This window comes from Biomphalaria glabrata, chromosome 10 (assembly GCF_947242115.1).
Source record: "Biomphalaria glabrata chromosome 10, xgBioGlab47.1, whole genome shotgun sequence".
NCBI classification, from domain to species: domain Eukaryota; kingdom Metazoa; phylum Mollusca; class Gastropoda; family Planorbidae; genus Biomphalaria; species Biomphalaria glabrata.
This window is the reverse complement of record NC_074720.1, coordinates 32,051,049-32,076,045: the sequence shown is the minus strand read 5'-3', so window position 1 is coordinate 32,076,045 and position 24,997 is coordinate 32,051,049. Positions and strand designations below refer to the sequence as shown.

General features: G+C 36.8%; 1 protein-coding gene across 3 annotated transcripts in view; it reads right to left on the bottom strand.

Annotated features, from left to right (window-relative positions):
- Positions 1 to 24,997, bottom strand: part of LOC106074340 (uncharacterized) — a 215,914-nt gene that overhangs the window by 59,624 nt on the left and 131,293 nt on the right. For 2 of the 3 annotated variants that reach the window (XM_056043704.1, XM_056043703.1), the window contains exons 3-4: positions 15,620 to 15,789; positions 11,589 to 11,737 (exon numbers count right to left, since the gene is read on the bottom strand). In XM_056043704.1, coding sequence (XP_055899679.1) covers positions 11,589 to 11,661 — 73 coding nt within the window. In that variant the 5' untranslated portion in view covers positions 11,662 to 11,737; positions 15,620 to 15,789. The remainder of the gene's footprint in view (positions 1 to 11,588; positions 11,738 to 15,619; positions 15,790 to 24,997) is intronic. The other variant, XM_056043705.1, reaches the window with a different exon arrangement.

The following is a 24,997-nucleotide window of genomic DNA, read 5'->3' as shown; positions in this document are numbered from 1 at the left end:
GTTTTATAGACTTCTTGTTGAATACTCTACGTTAAATTGCGTTGTCATAACAAAACCCTCAAACTCACATTTCGATATCAGAAATACACCGCAAGGATTATTATACTATAGTTGGCTCTAGTTTGATAAAGAAATACTAATTAACGTGGTCAGAATAAAGAGGTCTTTCACAAAACAACCAGTTAGTTATGGGCTTTTGTTGCATGGTGAATTCATCACGGTCTCTTTTGGAGTCGCTTCCCTTCACCCCCACCCACCCCGCTCCATTTGTTTTCCCACACAGGGCTCCTAGGTATTTGCCGTCTTCAATTGGCTTGTATTGTCTGTCCCTGATGATGTCTGCTGACCGCTACGATTGATTCCGGTCGGCAGTTCTCTGTATGTTTCAGTTATCAGGCTAGGTTTTTTTTTTGTGTGGTGTTTTTGGACAGAACACTGACCCAAGGCTAACATTGATTGTGCTGATTTTGTATTGGTTTTAAAATATTATGTGTATGAATTTATGTTTTTTACTAAAACTGTTTTTGTCAATAGGCCCATTTAAAAAAAACAAAAGTTTCTGTACAAGTCTACCTGTCCATTTGTATTTATATACATCTTTATCAATCTGTAACAACGGTGTTATGTGGGGAAGTCTTCCTGTTTGTGAAATTGAAATCAGATGACTCGCTTCCAATAGTATGCTGGGAATTTTAGTATTGGCGAAGAATTAACAGAGCTCCTTTCCTTTCTTTACGAAATAGAATAATTTAATTTTCCGAGTTTAAATAACAAAATCAGAAAGCTCACAATGTACTTTATGTTATAATCATATAATACATAATAAAGTTCAAGTTCAATAAAAAAATTCTTGAGATTGACATTGTGGAGCTTGAAAACTAATGAATTCAATAAACTAATTAAAACCCTTGAAACAAGCTTATAGTTCACCGAAACGTTGTTGATTTTTAAAATGATCTCCCTTACATTATTTCCACTCCTGTGTAAAAACTCGAAGCTACTAGAGCTAATGTGTTAAAAAAAAAAACAACCTTGTGTAGCTTTGACTAGTAACCTTGATACTTACACCACGTGACAACCTTGCTTTTTTGTTTCCTTATTTTTTGTTTGTTTTCTCCTTCTCACAAATGGAATTTTCAGTTGGTCATACACTTCCTTCTTATACACAGCTAATGAGTTCACACTGACAAACATATTAGGGCATAGTGCTCCATATTAGTGCAATGGTTGCTTTAAAACGTCCGCAATGAGTTTCAGTTCATGAGACAAGCGCCAATTTCAAGCTCGCACGAACCATTCACTATAGTTTTAAATTTACATTATCAATTTACGCATCTAAATCTTATTATAAAAGTTTATCTTAAGTGACTTTGTTTGAGATGTACGTACTATATAGGGTGAATGACAACGTACCCCCAAATGAATCTTCTATGGGCAGCTAGCAATGGGGAGCAGGATTTGGGGAAAAAAATCCTAAATTGCTCCATGTGAAGGTATACGATGACCGAGAAAGATATGTACCGTCAGTAGCCCTGAAAGAAAGGTCTCTCCAGAAGAGGACTCTACATTCCCAGGAAGAAATGCTGTACGGAAGAACTTCTCTGAAAGAAAGGTCTCTCCAGAAGAGGACTCTATATTCCCAGGAAGGAATGCTGTACGGAAGAACTTCTCTGAAAGAAAGGTCTCTCCAGAAGAGGACTCTATATTCCCAGGTTGGAATGCTGTGCGGAAGAAATTCTCTGAAAGAATGGCCTCTCCAGAAGAGGACTCTATATTCCTAGGAAGAACTGCTGTACGGAAGAACTTCTCTGAAAGAAAGGTCTCTCCAGAAGAGGACTCTATATTCCCAGGAAGGAATGCTGTACGGAAGAACTTCTCTGAAAGAAAGGTCTCTCCAGAAGAGGACTCTATATTCCCAGGTTGGAATGCTGTGCGGAAGAACTTCTCTGAAAGAAAGGCCTCTCCAGAAGAGGACTCTATATTCCTAGGAAGAACTGCTGTACGGAAGAACTTCTCTGAAAGAAAGGTCTCTCCAGAAGAGGACTCTATATTCCCAGGAAGGAATGCTGTACGGAAGAACTTCTCTGAAAGAAAGGTCTCTCCAGAAGAGGACTCTATATTCCCAGGTTGGAATGCTGTGCGGAAGAACTTCTCTGAAAGAATGGCCTCTCCAGAAGAGGACTCTATATTCCTAGGAAGAACTGCTGTACGGAAGAACTTCTCTGAAAGAAAGGTCTCTCCAGAAGAGGACTCTATATTCCCAGGAAGGAATGCTGTACGGAAGAACTTCTCTGAAAGAAAGGTCTCTCCAGAAGAGGACTCTATATTCCCAGGTTGGAATGCTGTACGGAAGAACTTCTCTGAAAGAAAGGTCTCTCCAGAAGAGGACTCTATATTCCCAGGAAGGAATGCTGTACGGAAGAACTTCTCTGAAAGAAAGGTCTCTCCAGAAAAGGACTCTACATTCCCTGGAAGAGTTGCTGTATGAGATAAATCATAGTCGTTCTAAAACTAAAGGCGTCCAGTATGTGCTAAATAAATAATGTAGAGGCTGCCTGGATTAAACTATCACAGCAAAGCGCAGGATTAGCTACTGTCCCATTGGCTCATATTTTGAACGGCTCAGGTCAAATTTGGACTCAAGGGAAGGAAGAGGACTCCATGTCTCTCATTCTTTTTTGACTGCCCCAGACTTGCTGTCCTCCGTCTCGACAGGTCTGGGAAACCACTAATTCTTAACCAGTATGGTGACATTCCTGCACAAAACTGCAGGGTTTCTGTCCAGGGCTTTTGCAAAAGAGGAATTGAAATTTTCAAGCCGTCACTTCAGTGAAGTTAAATGATGATGAAATAATATAGTAGTCCCCTTGACTTAAGGATCCAATCAGAAAGTACATAGCTTATTTCTAAATTAATGAATTATGATGACAAGTGTGCCTCAGTTTAATCAGGAAATATCCAAGTCAACAATTCTAAAAACGAAGCTAGAAGGCGTAAGCCAGTCTACTGGAACTGACGTCATCACCTTGTTTTCCTCACTATTTCTTTTATCTCCTGTCTGCCCTAAGGCTGTCCACCAGTCAAAGTCGTGCTTGAATAGACAATCTCAAAACATGACATTTGTAAAACATTGCATCAGGTGCGCGATTATTGACCAATTTATCCCTGGTGCGCACAGATCTAGAGCTAGGTATATATCCAACTGATAACATAAAATCTTTTAGAGTCTAGTTAAGCATAAGCAATGGATGAATTTGAAATGAAAAGCAAAAAGGATTAAATTGATTGACATGTAGATACAGTGTTATTCAAAATAATTTGTTTTATTCAAGTAAAAAAAAATATCATAGCTTTATAACATTGAAATGGTTAAAGTTTAGTTATGTTCTTTTATCTGATTATTGTCTTAAATTTTTTTGTTTGTTCTAGAGTTCTAGGATTAGTCTCTGTTAGTTGGTGTTATGACACATAGAGCGACAAATAATATTTCGTCTCAGAACCGTACATAACAAAATGAAACACGTGTCCCTGAAGGTAACAAGAAAAAGTATCAGAAATTATTTTTCAAACCAAAACAAAGCTTCTACGAAGTGTAATTGTATCAATGAGTTTGGAAAGTAATTGATCATCTGGAGTCCTGGACTAACACTAATACATCTGTGTCATTTGAACTAATTAACCAATTTGTTATTTCTGTTTGTTTTTGTTTTAATTTCGCCTATTTCATACATTTAGCGTTCTCAATACGCATTACGCAATAAATTATCATTTATTTGGACCAGTTGGTGTTTATGGGGGTGGGGGTGGTGAAGAAAAAGATGTCAGTGTGAGTTTTACCTGATCGCTTTAAAAAAAAAAAATAGGAAAACAAACTGAAAAAAAAACGACCTAAATTCAAACTCACGGTTCAAGTCCACTCAAAGTGACAAACTCACCACTCTGCTAGTAAGTTGCTAATTAAAATAGAAGATTGTAAAGTCATCTATTGTTTTTTTCAAAGTTTATTATTCAGAAGACTAATTCAGCTTATACCACCACTTCATTCTAGTACAATTTCTTTTCCTTGTTCGAGACACCAAGTAATTGCTAATAGTTAAATAACTCATTGTTTAATTTTTTTTTATTCTTGTGTTGTCAGGTAAAAGAAATAATTGACCAAAAAATTCATCTTGATCCGAGATTGGGTGTGGAAGAAATAACGTGTACAAACCTTTTACTTGACAGACAGACAGACAGTCAGACAAAGTGAGTTGATATAAACTTTGTAAAATAGAGACTAATGAAATTTGCCCTTTGTAGAGAATCAGCAGAGAATGCCGAGCATGTCCTCTACAGTACCAACATGTAACTGGTCCATAAAACCCCTTACAGAACAAGAACTATCTGGAGAGCTGCCAGATCTGGAAACCACTGCACAGTTCATCACATATATAGGACTAGACGTCTGAACCGTTCATAATGTATATGTGAATGAAATACAAAATATAAAATAGAAGAGAGAAAACACACACACACACACACACATACATCCGTTCTACAGTTATTGTGCTTTAATTAACTAAAGACTGTTAGATCTAATATAAAATAAACATGTTTTTACTATCCCCCATTCCTTCACCCACCCCCCACCAGAGAGATAATCCTTGTAAAGCGAATGTATAAATCTCTTAGGCTTGATACTATTCTATTCTATTCTATTCTTCAGCTCTTGACTTATTATATTTTCCTTATTTTCCTTATTCGATATCAAACTAAATAATTAATTACCAATAATTAATTTACTAATTGGTTATTTTTATTTACGAATTCGTATATCGTTTGGTACAATAAATACTTTTTTTTTAAAGTATCAACTTGATCTGATAATGCGTGAGATTATAGCGTTTACAGATATTTACAGGGACTAAACCCTTTGTTGGTATCAAACAAAATAATAAACTACCAGTAATTAAATGACTATTTGGTTACTTTGTATTGATTAATGTCTTGTCTCTACCAATAAATAATTGTGTGAAGTTTCAACTCGAACAGACAAAGAGACAGTGTGAGTTGAAATACACTTTGAAATGGACACAAGATAAACTCTACAATAACAAATTAAATGTAACGGGCCAATAAAGAATACACATATGTCGAAGATAATCTCTTTCAGGGTGGCTTGTTTAGTTCACAAGAAAATTTCAAACTCATCTAGCAAAGATTCAAATTCATGATATATTTGAAGTTTTCCTTCAGACTTCATCGGCCCAGTCAAGTCATGACTATTATGAGACACGGTTTTTCTAACTGGACAAGAGGTTGGGGACTACTTACGGTCAGTTCCTATGACCAAATACGATTCTCACCACTTTTCCCAATGGACTCAGTTGTGCGGGTCAGTAAATTTGAACGAACTAATGTGGGTTAGTCAAACTTGACCTAGAATCACTGGGATTTCACCATTTTCGATCCTGTGCCGTTCCAACATGATAGCAGTGTGTACAATATTCTTAAAAGGAGTTTCTTCATACCTATACCATTAATTCAGTTATCAAACTTGCACGATCACTCTCACCTTGGCCAGGCAGGTAATTTTTGTCAAGATATTTGACAGTTGAGATTCAAATTATAAAAAGAAAACAACTACATCAATAAACCAAAAGCAATAAAAAAAAAAAACGTTATGTAATCTTGCGTGATAGTACCTCCTTAAAGATTATATCAAACACCCCTGACTTAAACTACTTTGACTATTCTGTATCTTGAGGTTGAATTAGAAATTTTCCATAAGTAACGTTGAGGGAGATCACTTATTCCCTAGATGGCGCCTGCCGACCAATTTGACGTGAATAGCTGGCCAGGTCCTAATAGCATTTGACAGCCAAATAGACACGAGTCTCCAAGGATGAAATCCAAACTGGCAAATCTCTTTTAAGCTCGTAATTGAATATGTGTCGTCTCAGTGCCAGATAAAAAAGAATTCTCCCGTCTGCTAACAGATTCAAAGATATAACACAATCAAAAATATAAAGAAAAAAATGGTTTTGAATTATTTAATCAATCGTAGACAAATTGGTTGGAAATTAATAAAGATTAAATCTAAGAATTTAAATCGGACTTTAAAAGATATTTCACGCTGATGTTATTGAATGAAGAAGCTATCAATTTTATAACGATTTTCGATTAAACGTGTGTTTTAGTATGGCCTGCGAATAATAAACACTTTTTAAAATTAAGTAACTTAGTACTAAGCATAACCGGGTTTAGAATTGATAAGGCCCTAAACTCTACGATACATAGAGCCCTTTATATATCAGCTACTGGAAACTCCATTCTAATTATCTGATGTAGATATCACAGAAAAATGTTGTGGCTAAGCTATTGATATACGTAAATCCAGCACCTCTTAGTAGCCTGATAGATATTCTTTTGGCGAAATTTTTTTTATGGGTATCTAAAATGGTTAGATTCAAGACGTGCTCAAAGTCTTAGGGCCACATGTGAAATCCATTTTTTATATAAATAAATTCCATGAAAATCAAAACAAAACTCGTGTCCTTGTGTTAATCTAGTCGTGCATGTTAATAAGAAACTTTAAAAGTCATTGGTTTTCCTGGCTGATTCTAAAAGTCATTGGTTTTCCTGGCTGATTCTAAAAGTCATTGGTTTTCCTGGCTGATTCTAAAAGTCATTGGTTTTCCTAGCTGATTCTAAAAGTCATTGGTTTTCCTGGCTGATTCTAAAAGTCATTGGTTTTCCTTGCTGATTCTAAAAGTCATTGGTTTTCCTGGCTGATTCTAAAAGTCATTGGTTTTCCTGGCTGATTCTAAAAGTCATTGGTTTTCCTGGCTGATTCTAAAAGTCATTGGTTTTCCTGGCTGATTCTAAAAGTCATTGGTTTTCCTGGCTGATTCTAAAAGTCATTGGTTTTCCTGGCTGATTCTAAAAGTCATTGGTTTTCCTGGCTGATTCTAAAAGTCATTGGTTTTCCTGGCTGATTCTAAAAGTCATTGGTTTTCCTGGCTGATTCTAAAAGTCATTGGTTTTCCTGGCTGATTCTAAAAGTCATTGGTTTTCCTGGCTGATTCTAAAAGTTATTGGTTTTCCTGGCTGATTCTAAAAGTCATTGGCTTTCCTGGCTGATTCTAAAAGTCATTGGTTTTCCTGGCTGATTCTAAAAGTCATTGGTTTTCCTGGCTGATTCTAAAAGTCATTGGCTTTCCTAGCGGATTCTAAAAGTTATTGGTTTTCCTGGCTGATTCTAAAAGTTATTGGTTTTCCTGGCTGATTCTAAAAGTTATTGGTTTTCCTGGCTGATTCTAAAAGTCATTGGTTTTCCTAGCTGATTCTATAAGTCATTGGTTCTTCTCGCTAATTCTAAAAGTCATTGGCTTTCCTGGCTGATTCTAAAAGTCATTGGTTTTCCTGGCTGATTCTAAAAGTCATTGGTTTTCCTGGCTGATTTTAAAAGTCATTGGCTTTCCTAGCGGATTCTAAAAGTTATTGGTTTTCCTGGCTGATTCTAAAAGTTATTGGTTTTCCTGGCTGATTCTAAAAGTTATTGGTTTTCCTGGCTGTGTCTAAAAGTCATTGGTTTTCCTAGCTGATTCTATAAGTCATTGGTTCTTCTCGCTAATTCTAAAAGTCATTGGCTTTCCTGGCTGATTCTAAAAGTCATTGGTTTTCCTGGCTAATTCTAAAAGTCATTGGCTTTCCTAGCTGATTCTAAAAGTTATTGGTTTTCCTGGCTGATTCTAAAAGTTATTGGTTTTCCTAGCTGATTCTAAAAGTTATTGGTTTTCCTAGCTGATTCTAAAAGTTATTGGTTTTCCTAGCTGATTCTAAAAGTTATTGGTTTTCCTAGCTGATTCTAAAAGTTATTGGTTATCCTGGCTGATTCTAAAAGTTATTGGTTTTCCTGGCTGATTCTAAAAGTTATTGGTTTTCCTGGCTGATTCTAAAAGTTATTGGTTTTCCTGGCTGATTCTAAAAGTTATTGGTTTTCTTAGCTGATTCTAAAAGTTATTGGTTTTCCTGGCTGATTCTAAAAGTTATTGGTTTTCCTAGCTGATTCTAAAAGTTATTGGTTTTCCTAGCTGATTCTAAAAGTTATTACTTTTTTTTTTGCTGATTCTAAAAGTCATTGGCTTTCCTGGCTGATTCTATCAGTCATTGGTTTTTCTCGCTGATTCTAACAAGTCTTAGTCACAAAAGCTGGACTTATGATATGAACCAGACTATGGGAATAAAGGTACTTTTTTAAAATGGTTTATGATATAAAATGTAAGCTTGGTGGCTGAGAGGTAAAGCGCTGCGAAGCAGGACGTTTTGGCGCCGCCGTTTTGGCGCCGCCGTTTTGCCACCGCCGTTTTGGCGCAAAGGTCGTTTTGGCGCGAGTCGTTTTGGCGACGGGACGTTTTGGCGCGAAATATCCACAGATTGAGAACCCCTGCTCTAATGGCACTAAAGGGATGAAGGAGCGCTTGTACGAATTTGTCCTAGCATATGAAATATGAAATGTGCTTTACATTTTTATTTTTGTATCCCCACCAAAAAATGTTCCTACTCTTGTTCTTGTCTGATTTGGGGGTTCTTGTCCTTTTTTTATTTTTCCTCCTAATTTATCACCACAGCGCCGCCACTGGAGAGGGTATTAGTAGAACAAATATGGCTGGCATATAGTATCACCTGATCTACGTGACCAGAATGACCAGCCCGTTTGTGCCAGTGTCTTAGGGCCCACTTCAACAAATTACTGGCCCAAGATTTGTGTAACCTTTGACCTAGCATCATGTATCGATCTGCTGGAGTGTCCACTTCGGACGCTGTTCATTTAGCTTCGCGACCTACTGGCCAGTAGGTCACTCACTATACATGCCAGCGATTTCAGTAAATTCTAAAAATACAAACTATTTTTACAAAGCTTATATAAACTCTCTCTGTCTGTCTGTCTGTTCGTCTGTCTAGCACGTACACGTCATCTCTCCCATTTCACATTGTCGGATCAAGTTGAAACTTTGCACAATTGCTCATTGTCCTTAACAAGACATGAATCAACGAAAAAATTAACAAATTAATGAATTAATTAGTGGTAAATTATTACCGTGGTGTGGTATAGGAACATGGAAATAAATATTACAGTGTTGAGATATCTGACAATAAGTGTGCATATCTTTCTTTATATAAAGCTCCTTTTTCAAAGTATTTTTTTTTTACATTCCTCGTTCCGGTTCTAATAATTATGTTCAGGCCGCAGGGTACATGACAGATTAACATCCACCCTGTAGCAACATCTGAAAAACTAAGTCAAACAAGACCCACACTTAGACATACTCAATTTAGTAAATAAGAAAAGATGTATTGCATACATCAACATAATTATATATACATACATGATATAATATTTGCACATACATAGATTCTAAAATTTAATCTTTACATCAACCTTTAATTATTTCATTTTGCTGTATCCAATTCTTGTCACCTGATTCTCTCCCTTGGCCTTTCGAGCTACGCACCCTCAATAAAAAAATATTAGGTCTTTTAAATAAATAATTGATTGATTTATGTTAGGGTTAAGGGCAATGAATAATTGTGCAAAGTTTTAACTTGATTCAGGAATGCAAAATGGAAGATATAACGTATGCTAAATTTCGTACAAGACAGAGTGATTTGATATAGGTCTAAGCCAGGGGTAGGCAACTTTTTCCTATCAAGGGCCGCATTAAAAAAAAATTTGGGAATGGGGGGCAGCATATATATATATATATATATATATATATATATATATGCCGTAATATAACCACCCCTTGTCTAAGCTTTGTAAAATAGAAATGTAACTTGAACTTTATTTCAAATCTAACTTATTCGTTCTATTTGATCTCATTCTAATATAAATACTATAAATCATTTCCTGGTGATGGTCAAACAAGAGAAGAAGGCTACAGTTACAGAAGATATCTCTGCGTAGTAAGCATGGAACCTGTGTGACTTAGCACTAGCGTGACTGTCAATGTAGCGAAACCCATGTGTATGTGTCATTATGAGCCCGATACACAAACACTTTTTACTTGTATTTCAACACAAGCACAGTTTTATATATTTGGTTGGCTGAAACCTGAATATATCGGGTGAAGTTTGAACTAAATATAAAATATGTAATAACAAAATTGTGTAAGGTTTCACTTGACCCAAGAATGTGAGAGAAATAACGTGTACAATTATCTGAGAGGAAAAAACTTCACATATTTAGCCATATCTTCAAAGAATGAATTAATAATTAGCCTTTGTTGGTATCCAACAAAATAAATAATTACCAGTAGTTAATTGAATAATTCATTTATTATCTTTTTTATTGATACTATAAATAAATGTGTAAAGTTTCTTTACATTTGATCCCAGATGATCCAGAAAGGATAAAGGAGAAAAAGTGTGTTCAATGGACCTCATTCGCCAAACGTAAACAGACAACATTTAGCCACGTGATTATCTATCTCTTCTATACAAATTACGATCTAATTTTTAATACACAATGGCTATCACGTGTCATTTTTTTTCGTTGTTTTATCAATATTATCACGTGACTAAATGTTGTTTGTTTACGATTGATGAATGAGGTCTATTTTTTGTACCAAACTGACCAAAATACAGAGTTAGTATAAGCTTTGTAAAATATATATACGTTTTAATCTCATATGAAAGTAAGTAGATTAAGAGTCAAACAGTTGCACTTAGACACATTATACAGACACCCAATCAGTAACTCTAACAATCAGTTACGGTTATCAATAGTGAATCAATAAATGAATAAATCAGTAATTCTATTAGTGAATCAGTAAATAAAAAAAAAACAGGTCATCTTTACTTATGTAACAAAAACAAAAAAAAAAAGACTATACTTCTAAACGGCAGTGCATCTTTATACCATCAGTCCATCACACTCCATATATGTCAGCACTACAGCCTTTCTCCCAAATAAACACTTCTGTGTTTCTCACATTAACAAGATCTCTTTGTACACCTTTAAATGCTGCATCAATCATTCAATCAATTAATCCAAATCAAACATTACAGTTAGTCAATCAATCAGTTAATTAATCAGTTAATCTATCAATTAATCTTTCTGTCATTCTATTTATTTTCTGTCTGTCATTTTATCTATTTATCTATCTATCTATAAAATCTATCTATCTATCTATCTATCTATCTATCTATCTATCTATCTATCTATCATCCATCCATCCATCCATCCATCCATCCATCCATCCATCCATCCATCCATCCATCTATCTATCTATCTATCTATCTATCTATCTATCTATCTATCTATCTATCCATCCATCCATCCATCCATCCATCCATCCATCCATCTATCTATCTATCTATCTATCTATCTATCTATCTATCTATCTATCTATCATCCATCCATCCATCCATCCATCCATCCATCTATCTATCTATCTATCATCCATCCATCCATCCATCCATCCATCCATCCATCTATCTATCTATCTATCTATCTATCTATCTATCTATCTATCTATCTATCTATCTATCTATCTATCTATCTATCTATTTTTGTTTATTATTTCACTCTAACGAAGCCCTACCTGCAGTAACGAGGCACACAAATAGATGGACTCTATGAGGCTGAATCATGGCGCCTTGAAATCTAATCCGCATCCATGCATCTGTGAAAATCCGGCTTCATTAGTCCATAGAGATGATCGGGCACCCGGCCGTCTATCAAAGCGCACTGCTAGAAAAGAAATGGGAGAAAGAGAGAGAGAGAGAGACAAGGTTACAGGGGCATGAAATGATAAAAATCCCGAAGTTTTGGTAAAGCATGAAAATTTAGGCAGACAGATAACTTACAGTGGCCGCTAGAGACAGACAGCTAGGTTATACTGTCTTTTTTGGGCCATAAAATCTGATACATTTGATAATATCTTGTCAAAATAAAACCATTCTAAACCGAGTGTTTGTCATTACTGTCATAAAGAAATAAACAAATAACGAAGCGGAAATGAAAGCCATTGGAGTGTTTTGTTTTGGATTAGAGATTCTAAGTTAAGCGTTTACTTATATAAACTCATTTAGGACAAGTTTTCTTGATAAGACTTATTTGTTTTTCTGTTAAGAATTATTTTAAAAAAGAGGTTGTTTTTTTTGTTTTCTGTTAAATATTTAGGTTGAAATATCGAGATATCACTTTTATTGAAAATAGAAAGATGGGCTATAGTGAGACAGACATATGTAATAAATAGATAGATAGATAGAAGAGGGAGAGAGAAAGACAGAGAGAGAGAGGGAGAGATGGAAGGATAGAAAGAGTAAGCAAAATAAATTGATGGCAGGAGAAAAAAGAATAGAAAAAATGAGAAAAAAGAGAAAAAACAACCCGGAAATAAAGAGAAATAAGAGATAATAAAGAGAACTACTTTTAAAAAGCTAAAATAACTTGCAACGCTTCGGCCCAACGAATCTTTTCACTTTATTTCTAATTTTTTAACTTTATCTAACATACGAAAGAATTATTGCATGAACTATTGACGTCATTACAGGGATTCTCGGCACCGAGTGACACCCAGTAGCGGAATAACAACAAAGGGGGATTTTATATTAAAATTATAACAATTTGTTTGCAAAGGTAAAAATCCGAACAAGTTTTAGAGCGTTTAATAAAAATGAGCTGTTGGTGAAAAAATCATCTCCGGAAAAGATGATTATGTGTGGTGATCACTAACCCTAGTGTCGCCGTTAGAACAAACTGTCCGCTTTTCAACTGTCTGCATACACAAATATTTGACATTTAGAAATCCTTCCCATTATTGATTAAACGTGATCTTTTCATTTGATTTATTTAAAAAAATATATTAGATCTTACTTGTGTTCTTTTTAAAAAATCTTTAACACATTTACCGTATTAAGTGTGAGTATATCTTGAGATTTATCTCCCATGACGTATGCATCTTGGACGATACGTTGGAGAGAAATTTCGTAACCGATTACCTCATTATCTAGATGTCATACATTCATGGGCTAATTGATCTTCTATACTAGGACTCATTTATATATCAATGGTTTGAGTCTGCACATGCATAAGCACTGTCCCAGGTTTGTAGTGTTATTTATCAATTAAGTTTTAAGAAGACTTGTTTGAATTTGCATAAACGGCGAACTCGAACATTGGCTGAAGCGCTCACGGCGCGAGCCAATTAACAGAGTGAACTTAACTTTCAATTAACCTTGTAAATAGTGTGGGTTACGTAACAGTGGGGAAATATTTACATTAATATTATCGCGATTTATATTGAAACAACTGCTATGGAAACAAGACTTTCAGAAACCTATTTGGGAAGATGGAGAAAGGGGCTTTCATAACATTTAGTAGAAATCTTCCTACAAAGCTCATTAACCCTGGAAAACAATAAATTAAAGAAATCATCTCTTTAAAGCTGATATATCTGTATATAGCAACAGAAAGAGAAATGGGGAGAGAGAGAGAGAGACGGGGGGCATATGAAGGCGAAGGGAGATAAAGGAGAGAAATAGTCATATAGAGGGTGAGAGGGATAGAGAGGAAGAGAGAATGGGAGGGAGAAAGAAGTGGAGGATAAAGCGGCAGATAAAGGAAATGAGAGATTTAGAGATAAATAAAAAGAGAGGGAATGAAAAAAGAGTGAATTAAAAGGAGTGAAGAGAGATACACATTCATGAGATACAGCGCCTTCACCTGTATCAGATATAATACATTATGTAGATAAAATCTCAGGGCTAATTGTGACTAATTAAAAACGAACTACCGTGCGCCTCTCTCTAAGACATTGACATATAGACTGATACAGACAACTACAAAAATGTAAATTAGACTCTACGTCTAGACGTGAGAGGCGGCAGTGTATGGAGAGCGGACATCTTTTTATTGCGCTGCTTTGAATGTTTACTTTCTAGATTCCTGTTTATGTTAAACATTTTAAACTTTTGCTGTGTGCCCAGAGCTAGCGATGGCTGCCTGGTGCTATTGCGATAATCCCAAGTTCGAACCTTGCCCGCTGTCAAACCGCTGTCAAACCGCTGTCATACCCCTTGGTCCTGGAGGATTGAGCTATTTCTTTATTCTTCATTTCTAAAGTACGTCTAAATGTGGTAAAATAAAAAGACAAGTTAATTATTATGTGTCATGAGATGTACACCAGCCTGGCTGCGACATGTTCTCAAGCTATGCGGAAAGGCATCTACGAAGGAGAGCGTACAATGAGTATGGGTTCAAACCGTCCCATGTAATCTGCCTCGGCCCATGTAATGTATCCCGCTGCCAAAGCAAAGAAAAGTTGTTTCGAATTGTTTGATTTCAGCCTTGTTTCACTACTAAAGCCATTATTTTAGCTGTGAGTCATTTAGGCGGCTATAGCATATTAAAGAGAACGTTTTATAAGCTATTTATAAATTCATTAATACTCTCTCTCTCTCTCTCTCTCTCCCCTCTCTCACTCCCTCACTCTCTCTCTCCCCTCTCTTTCTCCCTCTATTTCTCTCCCTCACTCTCTCTCCTGTCTCCCTCACTCTCTCTCCTCTCTCAGTCACTCTCTCTCCTCTCTCCCTCACTCTCTCTCCTCTCTCTCCCTCACTCTCTCTCCTGTCTCCCTCACTCTCTCTCCTGTCTCCCTCACTCTCTCTCCTGTCTCCCTCACTCTCTCTCCTGTCTCCCTCACTCTCTCTCCTCTCTCTCTCTCCTCTCTCCCTCACTCTCTCTCCTCTCTCCCTCACTCTCTCTCCTCTCTCCCTCACTCTCTCTCCTCTCTCTCCCTCACTCTCTCTCCTCTCTCCCAAACTCTCTCTCCTCTCTCCCTCACTCTCTCTCCTCTCTCCCTCACTCTCTCTCCTCTCTCCCTCACTATCTCTCCTCTCTCCCTCACTCTCTCTCCTCTCTCTCCCTCACTCTCTCTCCTCTCTCCCTCACTCTCTCTCCTGTCTCCCTCACTCTCTCTCCTCTCTCCCTCACTCTCTCTCCTCTCTCTCCCTCACTCTCTCTCCTCTCTCCCTCACTCTCTCTCCTCTCTCCCTCACTCTCTCTCCTCTCTCCCTCACTCTCTCTCCTCTCTCTCCATCACTCTCTCTCCTCTCTCCCTCACTCTCTCTCCTCTCTCCCTCACTCTCTCTCCTCTCTCCCTCACTCTCTCTCCTCTCTCCCTCACTCTCTCTCCTGTCTCCCTCACTCTCTCTCCTCTCTCCCTCACTCTCTCTCCTCTCTCTCCCTCACTCTCTCTCCTCTCTCTCCCTCACTCTCTCTCCTCTCTCCCTCACTCTCTCTCCTCTCTCCCTCACTCTCTCTCCTCTCTCCCTCACTCTCTCTCCTCTCTCCATCACTCTCTCTCCTCTATCTCCCTCACTCTCTCTCCTCTATCCATCACTCTTTCTCCTGTCTCCCTCACTCTCTCTCCTCTCTCCCTCACTCTCTCTCCCTCACTCTCTCTCCTCTCTCCCTCACTCTCTCTCCTCTCTCTCCCTCACTCTCTCTCCTCTCTCCCTCACTCTCTCTCCTCTCTCCCTCACTCTCTCTCCTCTCTCCCTCACTCTCTCTCCTCTCTCCCCCTCACTCTCTCTCTCCTCTCCCTCTAAATAGAACTTCAAAGATTACCATTGGATAATCTCTGTATGTTCATGTAGCACACTCCAAGTCCTACTGTCCAATCATCGGCTTTCAAGTTGCACACGATCCTTGATGTTCAAATAAAAATTTCCTAGCCTGGAGTCAGATGATGTCCTCTCCTCTGACGCCCTCTTCAAACACTCACTAAGCTTAGCGCCCTATAGAGGGAAAGAAAAAAAAAAGCAAAATAAAAAATTGTTCAAGTTTAATATTGATTTTATGAGTTACCCGCCACCTCCCGCCCTGGGAGTATTTGTGTGTGTGTGTTTCAACTTTTCAACGTTTTCAATTTGTGTGTGTGTGCTGAATACTAAACTATATATATAGAAGTGTTAAATTAGGAATGTTACAAGACTAGTTAAAATATTTTAAAAAGGGTTATATATATTATAACTTTAGTATTTAATATACTAATTTAATGTTCAATTAAAAACAAATGACATTTATATCTGTGTCCTTATGAAACTTCTACATATATAGAGTAGTGCTACAGTTGTATAGTAACTTTTATTTCAATAAAACATGTTTGTGTTTTAAATTTTGTTTTTACCAATTTTTTTTTTATCACACAAGCGCCGTGGCTGAGTGGTAAAGCGCTTGGCTTCCGAACCGGATACCGGGGTTCGAATCCTGGTGAATACTGGGATTTTTAATTTAGGGATCTTTTGGCGCCTCTGAGTCCACCCAGCTCTAATGGGTACCTGACATTAGTTGGGGAAAAGTAATGGCGGTTGGTCGTTGTGCTGGCCACATGACACCCTCGTTAACCGTAGGCCACAGAAACAGATGACCTTTACATCATCTGCCCTATAGACCACAAGGTCTGAAAGGGGAACTTGACTTTACGTTTTACTCAAGCGCTCATGGTCATTCTGTCATTGCGTGGGATCAAACTTTGTAAAAGGAAAACTAAATTCATTTTTATCTCCGTAACAGATAACTAATTAATTTCCTAATGATGTGGCAGGTCTGAATTTTAGTACCACCTTCACAGTGGCCGGATTTAGCTATAGTCAGGGCCTTATTAAAGATGCCTGGGATGTTAAACATTGTCACCATATCTAGGGAGGATGTCGCAGTTTTAGACCAAGAATACCAAAAAAAAAAACATTCTGCGAACCAGACCTCAGCTACCACGAGTCTCCACACACACAGAGTCTTTCTTAAATCAAAGGTTGCTCTCGCAGGACAGATTTACATTTGATGATGATACCATTACCTTTTGTAAACTATTTTATGGAGAATATCACTAAATTCTACTTAGTAAAACATATCTCTAGAATAGAATTCACAAACGAGTGGATTATTTTAATAATGGTTGTAATAAGCTTATATTGAGTCTCATTGTTTCAATTTTTTTGAATCTATCATGTATAATGTATATGGTCTCCTGCGGTTGCGAATAGACTATGTATCATCTCATGAATGCCCTAGTTTAAGCTATGGTCGGAACGATGTCGCTCACACATCAGTTCCCCCCCTCTCCACACAGCTGATATATTCTAAGTTCTAAGGAACAGCAAGTGCCGATACAGTTTGGGGGCAGCTGCCTCGCAGGCTCTACCATTGCACTGAATGCTGCAAACTGCCTAAGGGTCGCCGGCACCTGATCTTTCCTCAGGGTTGACTCACGATGTCTTTCCTATGATTGGGTATAGCTGTAAGGCAACAGAGATGGGTAACCAGAAATGGCTAACGAGCCCCTTATACCCGAAGCTTACTGGTTTAGGCGCCAGTTACTCGCCTTCGCCCTTTCTACTGTTAGTGAAAACAGCTTCGCTGGACTCAATATCTGAGCCACAAGTGAAGGCCAGGAGTTGGACTGGTTGACAAGAGTCTATTTGAGACGCATGCTATTAGGAAGCATTCGATAGTTACTGGAGTGCTTATATACATTACCACTTCAAGCAATGACAACCTTGCGGAAGCAATCATGTAATTGATTTTAAATAGATATAGATATATAGGTTAACAATAATAAATGTGTGCGATTGGTAATGTTTTTATTGATTGTTTTTCTTAACCACAAATTTAATCTTACAGTATGTTCAGTGCAGTATAACCCAATCTTGTTCTTTTGGTACACATAGTATATACACTGGGGATGTGTCTGTCCTTGCACTACCTTGTACACTGGGACTGGTCGTTCCTTACAACTCACTCAGACCAATGTGATGTCTAGGGAGGGAAGGGGGACACTGGGGATGTGTCTGTCCTTGCACTACCTTGTACACTTGGACTGGTCGTTCCTTACAGCTCACTCAGACCAATGTGATGTCTAGGGAGGGAATGGGAAGGATAGAAAAAAAAATCACGACCGCCGTTTCCTCATTCATGTCCTGAACGTGAGTAATATTTCCAACTCTCGCTGAACGAGAAATAATAGCCGGCGAGTCAATACTGTACAACTGGTCAAAAGTACTGTCCGGACCGTTCAAGTGGTCATCGCGATTGATGGAGCCTCGGCCTGCACACCAGTGTCCAGTAATCTATCTCTATTTACTGTCAGAAGTTCTTGGAGATTCATTTTATCTCCTGGTCTACTCTCTCTATCCAAAGTCATCTTCTCTCTGATGTATCCCATAATTTCTCTGTTCTCTTTGTTTTTTATCCGTTATATGGTTTTTTTTTTAATTCATTTTGAGATTTTGTTTCAACTTGACTTTCTAGAAGTCTTCATCTCTCTCTCTCTCTCTCTCTCTCTCTCTCTCTCTCTCTCTCTCATTATCTTTCTATTTGTTCCCTTATTTAAAACAAAAAAAAAACCTCTTTCATACTAATTTAAAGACTTCTTTGTGATTCTGAAGATAATGCAGTTTAATTAAAGATCAAACAAAATTTCGGAACTTGTAATTTTATTCTTTTTTTTTTTTTTTTTTTTTTTTTTTTTTTAAATATTTGTTTACAGGGCCGGATTTAAGTATGTGAAGGCCGCGGAGCAGAAGTTTTGTGGAGGCACCCTACACTTTTTCGAAAGTGCAATATGAATGCTCACTTACTAATAAAAAAATCTAAAAGAATTCCATACTATAAAAGAAAAAGAGTACTAGTAAATCGAATTAAATTTTTCTTCTTTAAATACTAAAATTATTTACTATGCATATTTTAGTAAAACAAAATTTTTTTTTAGAGTTTACGCTATAAATATAACAATAAATATAACTTTTATATAGCGCAATTTTCATGCTTATAGCATGCTCAAACTGCTATGGTCCAATTTCATTTGTGGACCAGTGGGGATGTGTCTGTCCTTGCGCTACCTTGTACACTGGACCAAAGCCAAAATATATTATGAGGACACTACAATTGGACATTTTTTTTAAACCAAGACCGTGTAAGAGTTAACGTGTTTTGGGTAAAAACGCGAAAAAAATATACACATTTATAAATAAAACAGTTAAATTTACTGACCCGTTGAAATATGGATTTTTCTTCTCAATTGAGGGACCCCTTCCTTTGAAGTCCCCTAAGCTGTAGCCCACTTTCCCTCTGTTAAATCCGGCCTTGTAAACGTAGTCCTGCATGCACGTGTAATGGACCTCATTCACCAATCGTAAATAAACACATTTAGCCACATCATAATATTGATAAAACAATGAAAAATACGTATCACGTGACAGCCTTTATGGATTACATAATTTGTATAGAAGATATATATAATCACGTGGCTAAATGTTGTTTGTTTACGATTGGTGAATGAGGTCCATTGGAGCCGGTATGTGTCTTTGTAGCACAAAATACAAAGCTTAATTCCGGAAATACAATTGTACATCTGGGTACGTGCAGGGGATAGATTGGCTAGGAAATATTGGATTGGATTTGAATCAATTGTCACTCGTTTTGCAAAGTTATAGTTAAACAAAATTGTTATTTTATAAGAAAATAGATCGCTTATTGTAGATTGCTATTTGTTTTTATAAGGACATATTTTGATCTTAAGATATAATTGTATTATGTTGTACATTTTGGGGCTTTTAATTAACTTAAACGTGAAACATCATATGTATATATGTTCATTTTAATAACGTATGGAATATTCAGGAGAAAATTTGATGCAAATGCATTTCCTTCAAAAGTGAATTACTGGTAATTAAAGTAAATCATATTCTTTTCATTCAGTCTCTGAATGAAGTCGTTGAGACACATGTCTTATATCGTAAGTAGAGGATGTCTTTTTAAATCAGCATTAGCTTTTTATTAGTTTTAAAAAGGCGGTGATTTGCATTTGTGTTGGTGGGGCATGTAGTGATTAGGACACAAATGGTTTGCTTTGATCCGAATCTTATAATATGATGTGAAGGTATGTTTGTATTTTTAGTTGTGGAGATATCCATAAAATTTGAAACCTATTAAATGTTGAAATTAATAGATATTATATTATTAGCGTTTTTCTATTTAGAACTAATGAAATGATAACATCAAATGCATCAAGGTTTTTAAAAGTGAGATCCTCTGTTCTGTAATTGTTTACCCCGAGGACTTCATGTGCCCTGCATAAGTTTCAACTGTATTTCCTGTAGCATTAAATGTCAAGTGCCCATTACAACTGGGTTCAAACAAACACGTAATATTTCTAGCTTTATCGAGATTTGAACCCGAGATATCTGGTCGTGTATTTCATTAAATGATACAATCCTAATTTTTAAAACATTGCTTTCTATAAATTGGGAAAAAAGGGGAAAGGGAAGGTATTTAGGGTGCGTCAATTGCTAAAGGACTTATCTTGTCAGAACAGTGTATTCGACACAGCTGTCATGCCATCACTGTCAATGGCAGGACATGGGCGTGACAGTACTAGGAACAATTTCGTGACCTTATAGATCTGAACCCGGTCTAAATTTAGTTCTCTTTGTAAAAGTCATTGCTCGCTAGAACAGTATTGAATGGGCGAGTTAGGGGAGAGAGGGGCGGGAGAAGCTCGGAGAGAAAAAAACAACATGTAAAACGAAAAGGAAAAAAAAAGAAAGAAACCTCCATTAAATCAATACTAACATGTAGTGGTCAACCCCAGCTCGAAGTGACCGTTAGCGGCCCAGCTCAAGTGGTCAGCACTTCAGAATACGGCCGCTGTCACACTCGGCAAATAAAGCATTATAGTAATGAACAACCTCGGATCCGAGGCTGACCGCTGATGACGTGATAGCATCACGTGGTTCAAGGAACATGCCAAATTCAAAGGGGGGGGGGGGGGCCGTAATGACCAAGTGAAAAAACAAAATGAAGGCAGTACAATCAACAACACAATTGGTTAAAAAACGATGAGACCTACATTTTGTTTTAAACAAAACGTTTATCAACTCGCTCTAGTTTTTTATTCTCAAATCAATTTGAAACTGTACAAAGTCGAAGACAGTACGTGAATCAATAAAACAATTTTACATATTCGTTAATAAATTAAGTGGCAATTAATTATTTTGTTTATATGAAAAAGGTGATACATATTGTAGTATTGAGATAGATGGTAATAATTTTGCATCTATTTCTCTTATATAAGGTTTGTTTATATTTTTATATTTTTTATTCGGATAAAAGCAGAAACTGAACGAAATCAATGAAGAATTAAAATAACGTTGCAAGTCAATTGATAAGAGAAGAGAACAAATAAGGAAAAGACACTTCAGAATAAATTGTTTTAATCAAGTAAATTTAGATCTAGTACATACTCCTTTCTCTCTCTCTTTCTCTCTCTCTACTCCACCCCTTCCCTCTCTTTCTCTATCGCTCTCTCTCTCTCTCTTTTTTTTTTTTTGGCAAAAAGGATTTAGTGTTTGTGGAAGATTTCGAACTAATATTACATTTGTAATACACGGTAGAGATAGATAGATAGATAGATAGATAGATAAATAGATAGATAGATAGATAGATAGATAGACAGATAGATAGACAGACAGACAGACAGACAGACAGACAGACAGACAGACAGATAGACAGACAGACAGACAGACAGACAGATAGATAGACAGACAGACAGACAGACAGACAGATAGACAGACAGACAGACAGACAGACAGACAGACAGACAGACAGATAGACAGACAGACAGACAGACAGACAGACAGACAGACAGATAGATAGATAGATAGATAGATAGATAGATAGATAGATAGATAGACAGACAGACAGACAGACAGACAGACAGACAGACAGATAGACAGACAGATAGATAGATAGATAGATAGATAGATAGATAGATAGATAGATAGATAGATAGATAGATGGATAGATAGATAGAGAGAGAGAGAGAGAGAGAGAGATAAAGATAGATAGATAGATAGATAGATAGATAGAGAGAGAGAGAGAGAGAGAGAGAGAGATAAGATAGATAGATAGATAGATAGATAGAGAGATAGAGAGATAGATAGAGAGATAGAGAGAGAGATATAAGGATATATATATATATATATAGATAGATAGATAGATAGATAGATAGATAGATAGATAGATAGATAGATAGATAGATAGATAGATAGATTGATAGATAGATAGATAGATAGATAGATAGATAGATAGATAGATAGATAGATAGAAAGATATGTTTACATTTATTGTTTTACATGTTTCGGATGTTCCTTCAGAGTTGAAGATAGTTTACTTCCTAGTCCAAACCTTCCGCAGGACGACGGGGATGGAAGCGGGCAGGGTTTGCACTATCGATAAATCCAAACGACAGTCCAGCGCGCAAACCACACGACCAGGCAGCCAGATTGATATATAGATATATAGATAAGATAAGGTAAGGCAAGGTAAGGTAATTTAAGTTAATGTAAATTTAGGTAACGTAAAATAAGGTAACATAAGGTGAGGTAAGGTGTAATTCTTTTTTTCTTGACGTATCTTTGTTTAAATGTAAAAGTTGTCAAGTTACAAAAACTAGACGCGACCTACAGGTATCGAATCGGTTTTCAAGTGGCTCGATGCAGCCATTGTGCGATAATGGCGTAATATCGAGAAGTCAGAACAATTAGCACCCAATGAGGGAATCGATCCTCACAGCTGCACAGTGGGTAAAAATATCGCAGGAACTGCGCACTATCGAACACCTGCCAACTTTCACGATCTCATGGGCTATCTCGTGCTATCTCGCGCAATCTCATGCTGTCTCGTGCTGTTTAATGATGTGCAGCTACATCTTTACTTTGAAATACATTTTAGGTTTGATGTCACAAGTTATAGAAACTTCTACTTCACACAAGCTTATTACGAACTAAAGACAAAAGTGGACAGGGTGAAACTCAAACGTATTTTGTCTGGTATGAATAATGTTTTCTTCTGCATGGTTTTGGTGTTCCTTAAAGATATTCTACTTCCTAGCCCAAACCCCTTGCAAGACAAAAAAGAAAGGGGGGGGGGGGGGTCGCGGGGCAAGGTATGAACCCTGGACCATAGAGATACCGTAAGACCAGGCAGCCATTTAGCAGTGAGGTCATTATGTTTTATTTTGTTCGCTATGCTGATTCCTTTTTTTTTTGGAAAGATGTTAACTGATATTTCTCTTCAAGAGGTTTGATCGCCAGACGATCGCTGTTTACCTACAAACTATTACCTAAAAGAGCCTGCAAGAATTTTGCCTACACGTTATTGACATAGACAGAGGCGAGCAAAACGTGAGCCCGGGACAAGGTACTATATTGGCGACCCCCTCTCCCATTTGCCATGAACATATATAGGCGCCTCTGTGTGTGTGGCGCCCCCACCCCGAGGGTAGCGCCCGGGACATCATGCCCCCCTTGCCCCCTCCCTCACTACGCCTCTGAACCTAGAGGATGTTTGCTAACAAGATATTTGCTTAGAAGTTGCTTGCCTAACTAGTGTTCGTCCAGAAGATGTTTACATAAAACATATTTGCCTGCAAGCTCTGTTCCTAGTTAGTGTATAGTCCAATGCTCAAAATGAAACTGTGGACTAAGAAACCTTTGGTGGTTTTTTTTTATCATAATTTAAAAATTATCATTTTAAGCATTTTCTATAAATATTGCTTTATAAATGTCTGAAAAATAAAAAAAAAGATTAACAATTTACAATATACGTGGTCAAATGAATAACGTGCTTATCTTAAACCTAGATACCGTGTAAAAAAAAAAATCATACTGAAATATAGCACTAAGATATAGTGAGTGGTGTCGAGGCAGATATAATTTTCCGTGTATATTATGTAGCGTAAATTACAAATTCCCATAATGGATATTGATAACTTGGGAAGATATACGTAAGAATATAACAAAACTTAAACTATCTCTTGAGAGACAACAACCTGCCATAGTAAGAGGCCGGTATGAATAATAATACTAAAATTTGAACGAAAAGAAAGACAACTCTGTTGTAATTCCTTAATCGAAAAGGAAAACTACTAGCTATTATCTCCCCGTACTCTCCGCAAACAAGTCGTCTCTAGCCTTCAGAGCAAAGACCCACTTAAGGATTCTGACAGTTGGCAAATTTCTCACAATCTAAATAAGAGAAAAACAAACAGACCTAGATTTAGAATGAGTTTGTGTGGGGTGAAAGGACTGTGTTTTTGTGGGGTGAAAGGACTGTGTTTGTATTGACTTGGTTGTAAAGGATGTACCTTAGAGATTTTACTTTTATATTAATAGGAGATACGATTTTCTAAAACATTGTATTCACATACTATTTCGCTTAACGAACCAAAAGTATATAGAAAGAGAAGTTCATTTACTTATAATCAGATATTGTTTTGTTCCTCAGGAACTACCCCTCTGTTTCTACGTTTCTTGTTGATTTTTTTTTTGCATTCTCGTGGTCCACAGTATAACGTGACACACTATGAATTTTAATTGATCTTAAATATTACACATCTTTACTTTGCTCATTCTATCAAAAAGGACACGACTCCTACCACATACGGTGCTTCCCCTTTTTTTTAAACGTCTTCTTCTAATCCAATGGCGCAGTCTAATGGGGACACCAGTTGCCCAATCTAAAAGGAGCTTCAGGTTTTGCTTTCTGAATTGTTGACTTGACTTCATCATTGGAAAATCTTAATCTAAATGGAACTTCAGAAGGAGTCAACGGCACCTGCTTTCGTCTTTATGTATTTATGTATCATATTATTATAAACATCACATACATTAATAATAATTATACCAAGATTTATAGTTGTGGGACTTTTCTCATTATATTTGAAAACAAATTACATAACACGCACTTCTTAGAACTTCATAGAACTCTATGTACACAACTTTTTGTTGCCCAGTATAACGATCATGTAACACATTATTTAACGCATTTAATGCACTTCTAGAACACTCTGGTTAGGCTCTTATTATGTTTGAACTATATTCTTATTGTAAATCTATTTATAATACTTGGAAATGAGAATTCACAATCATAATGAATGTGACTAAC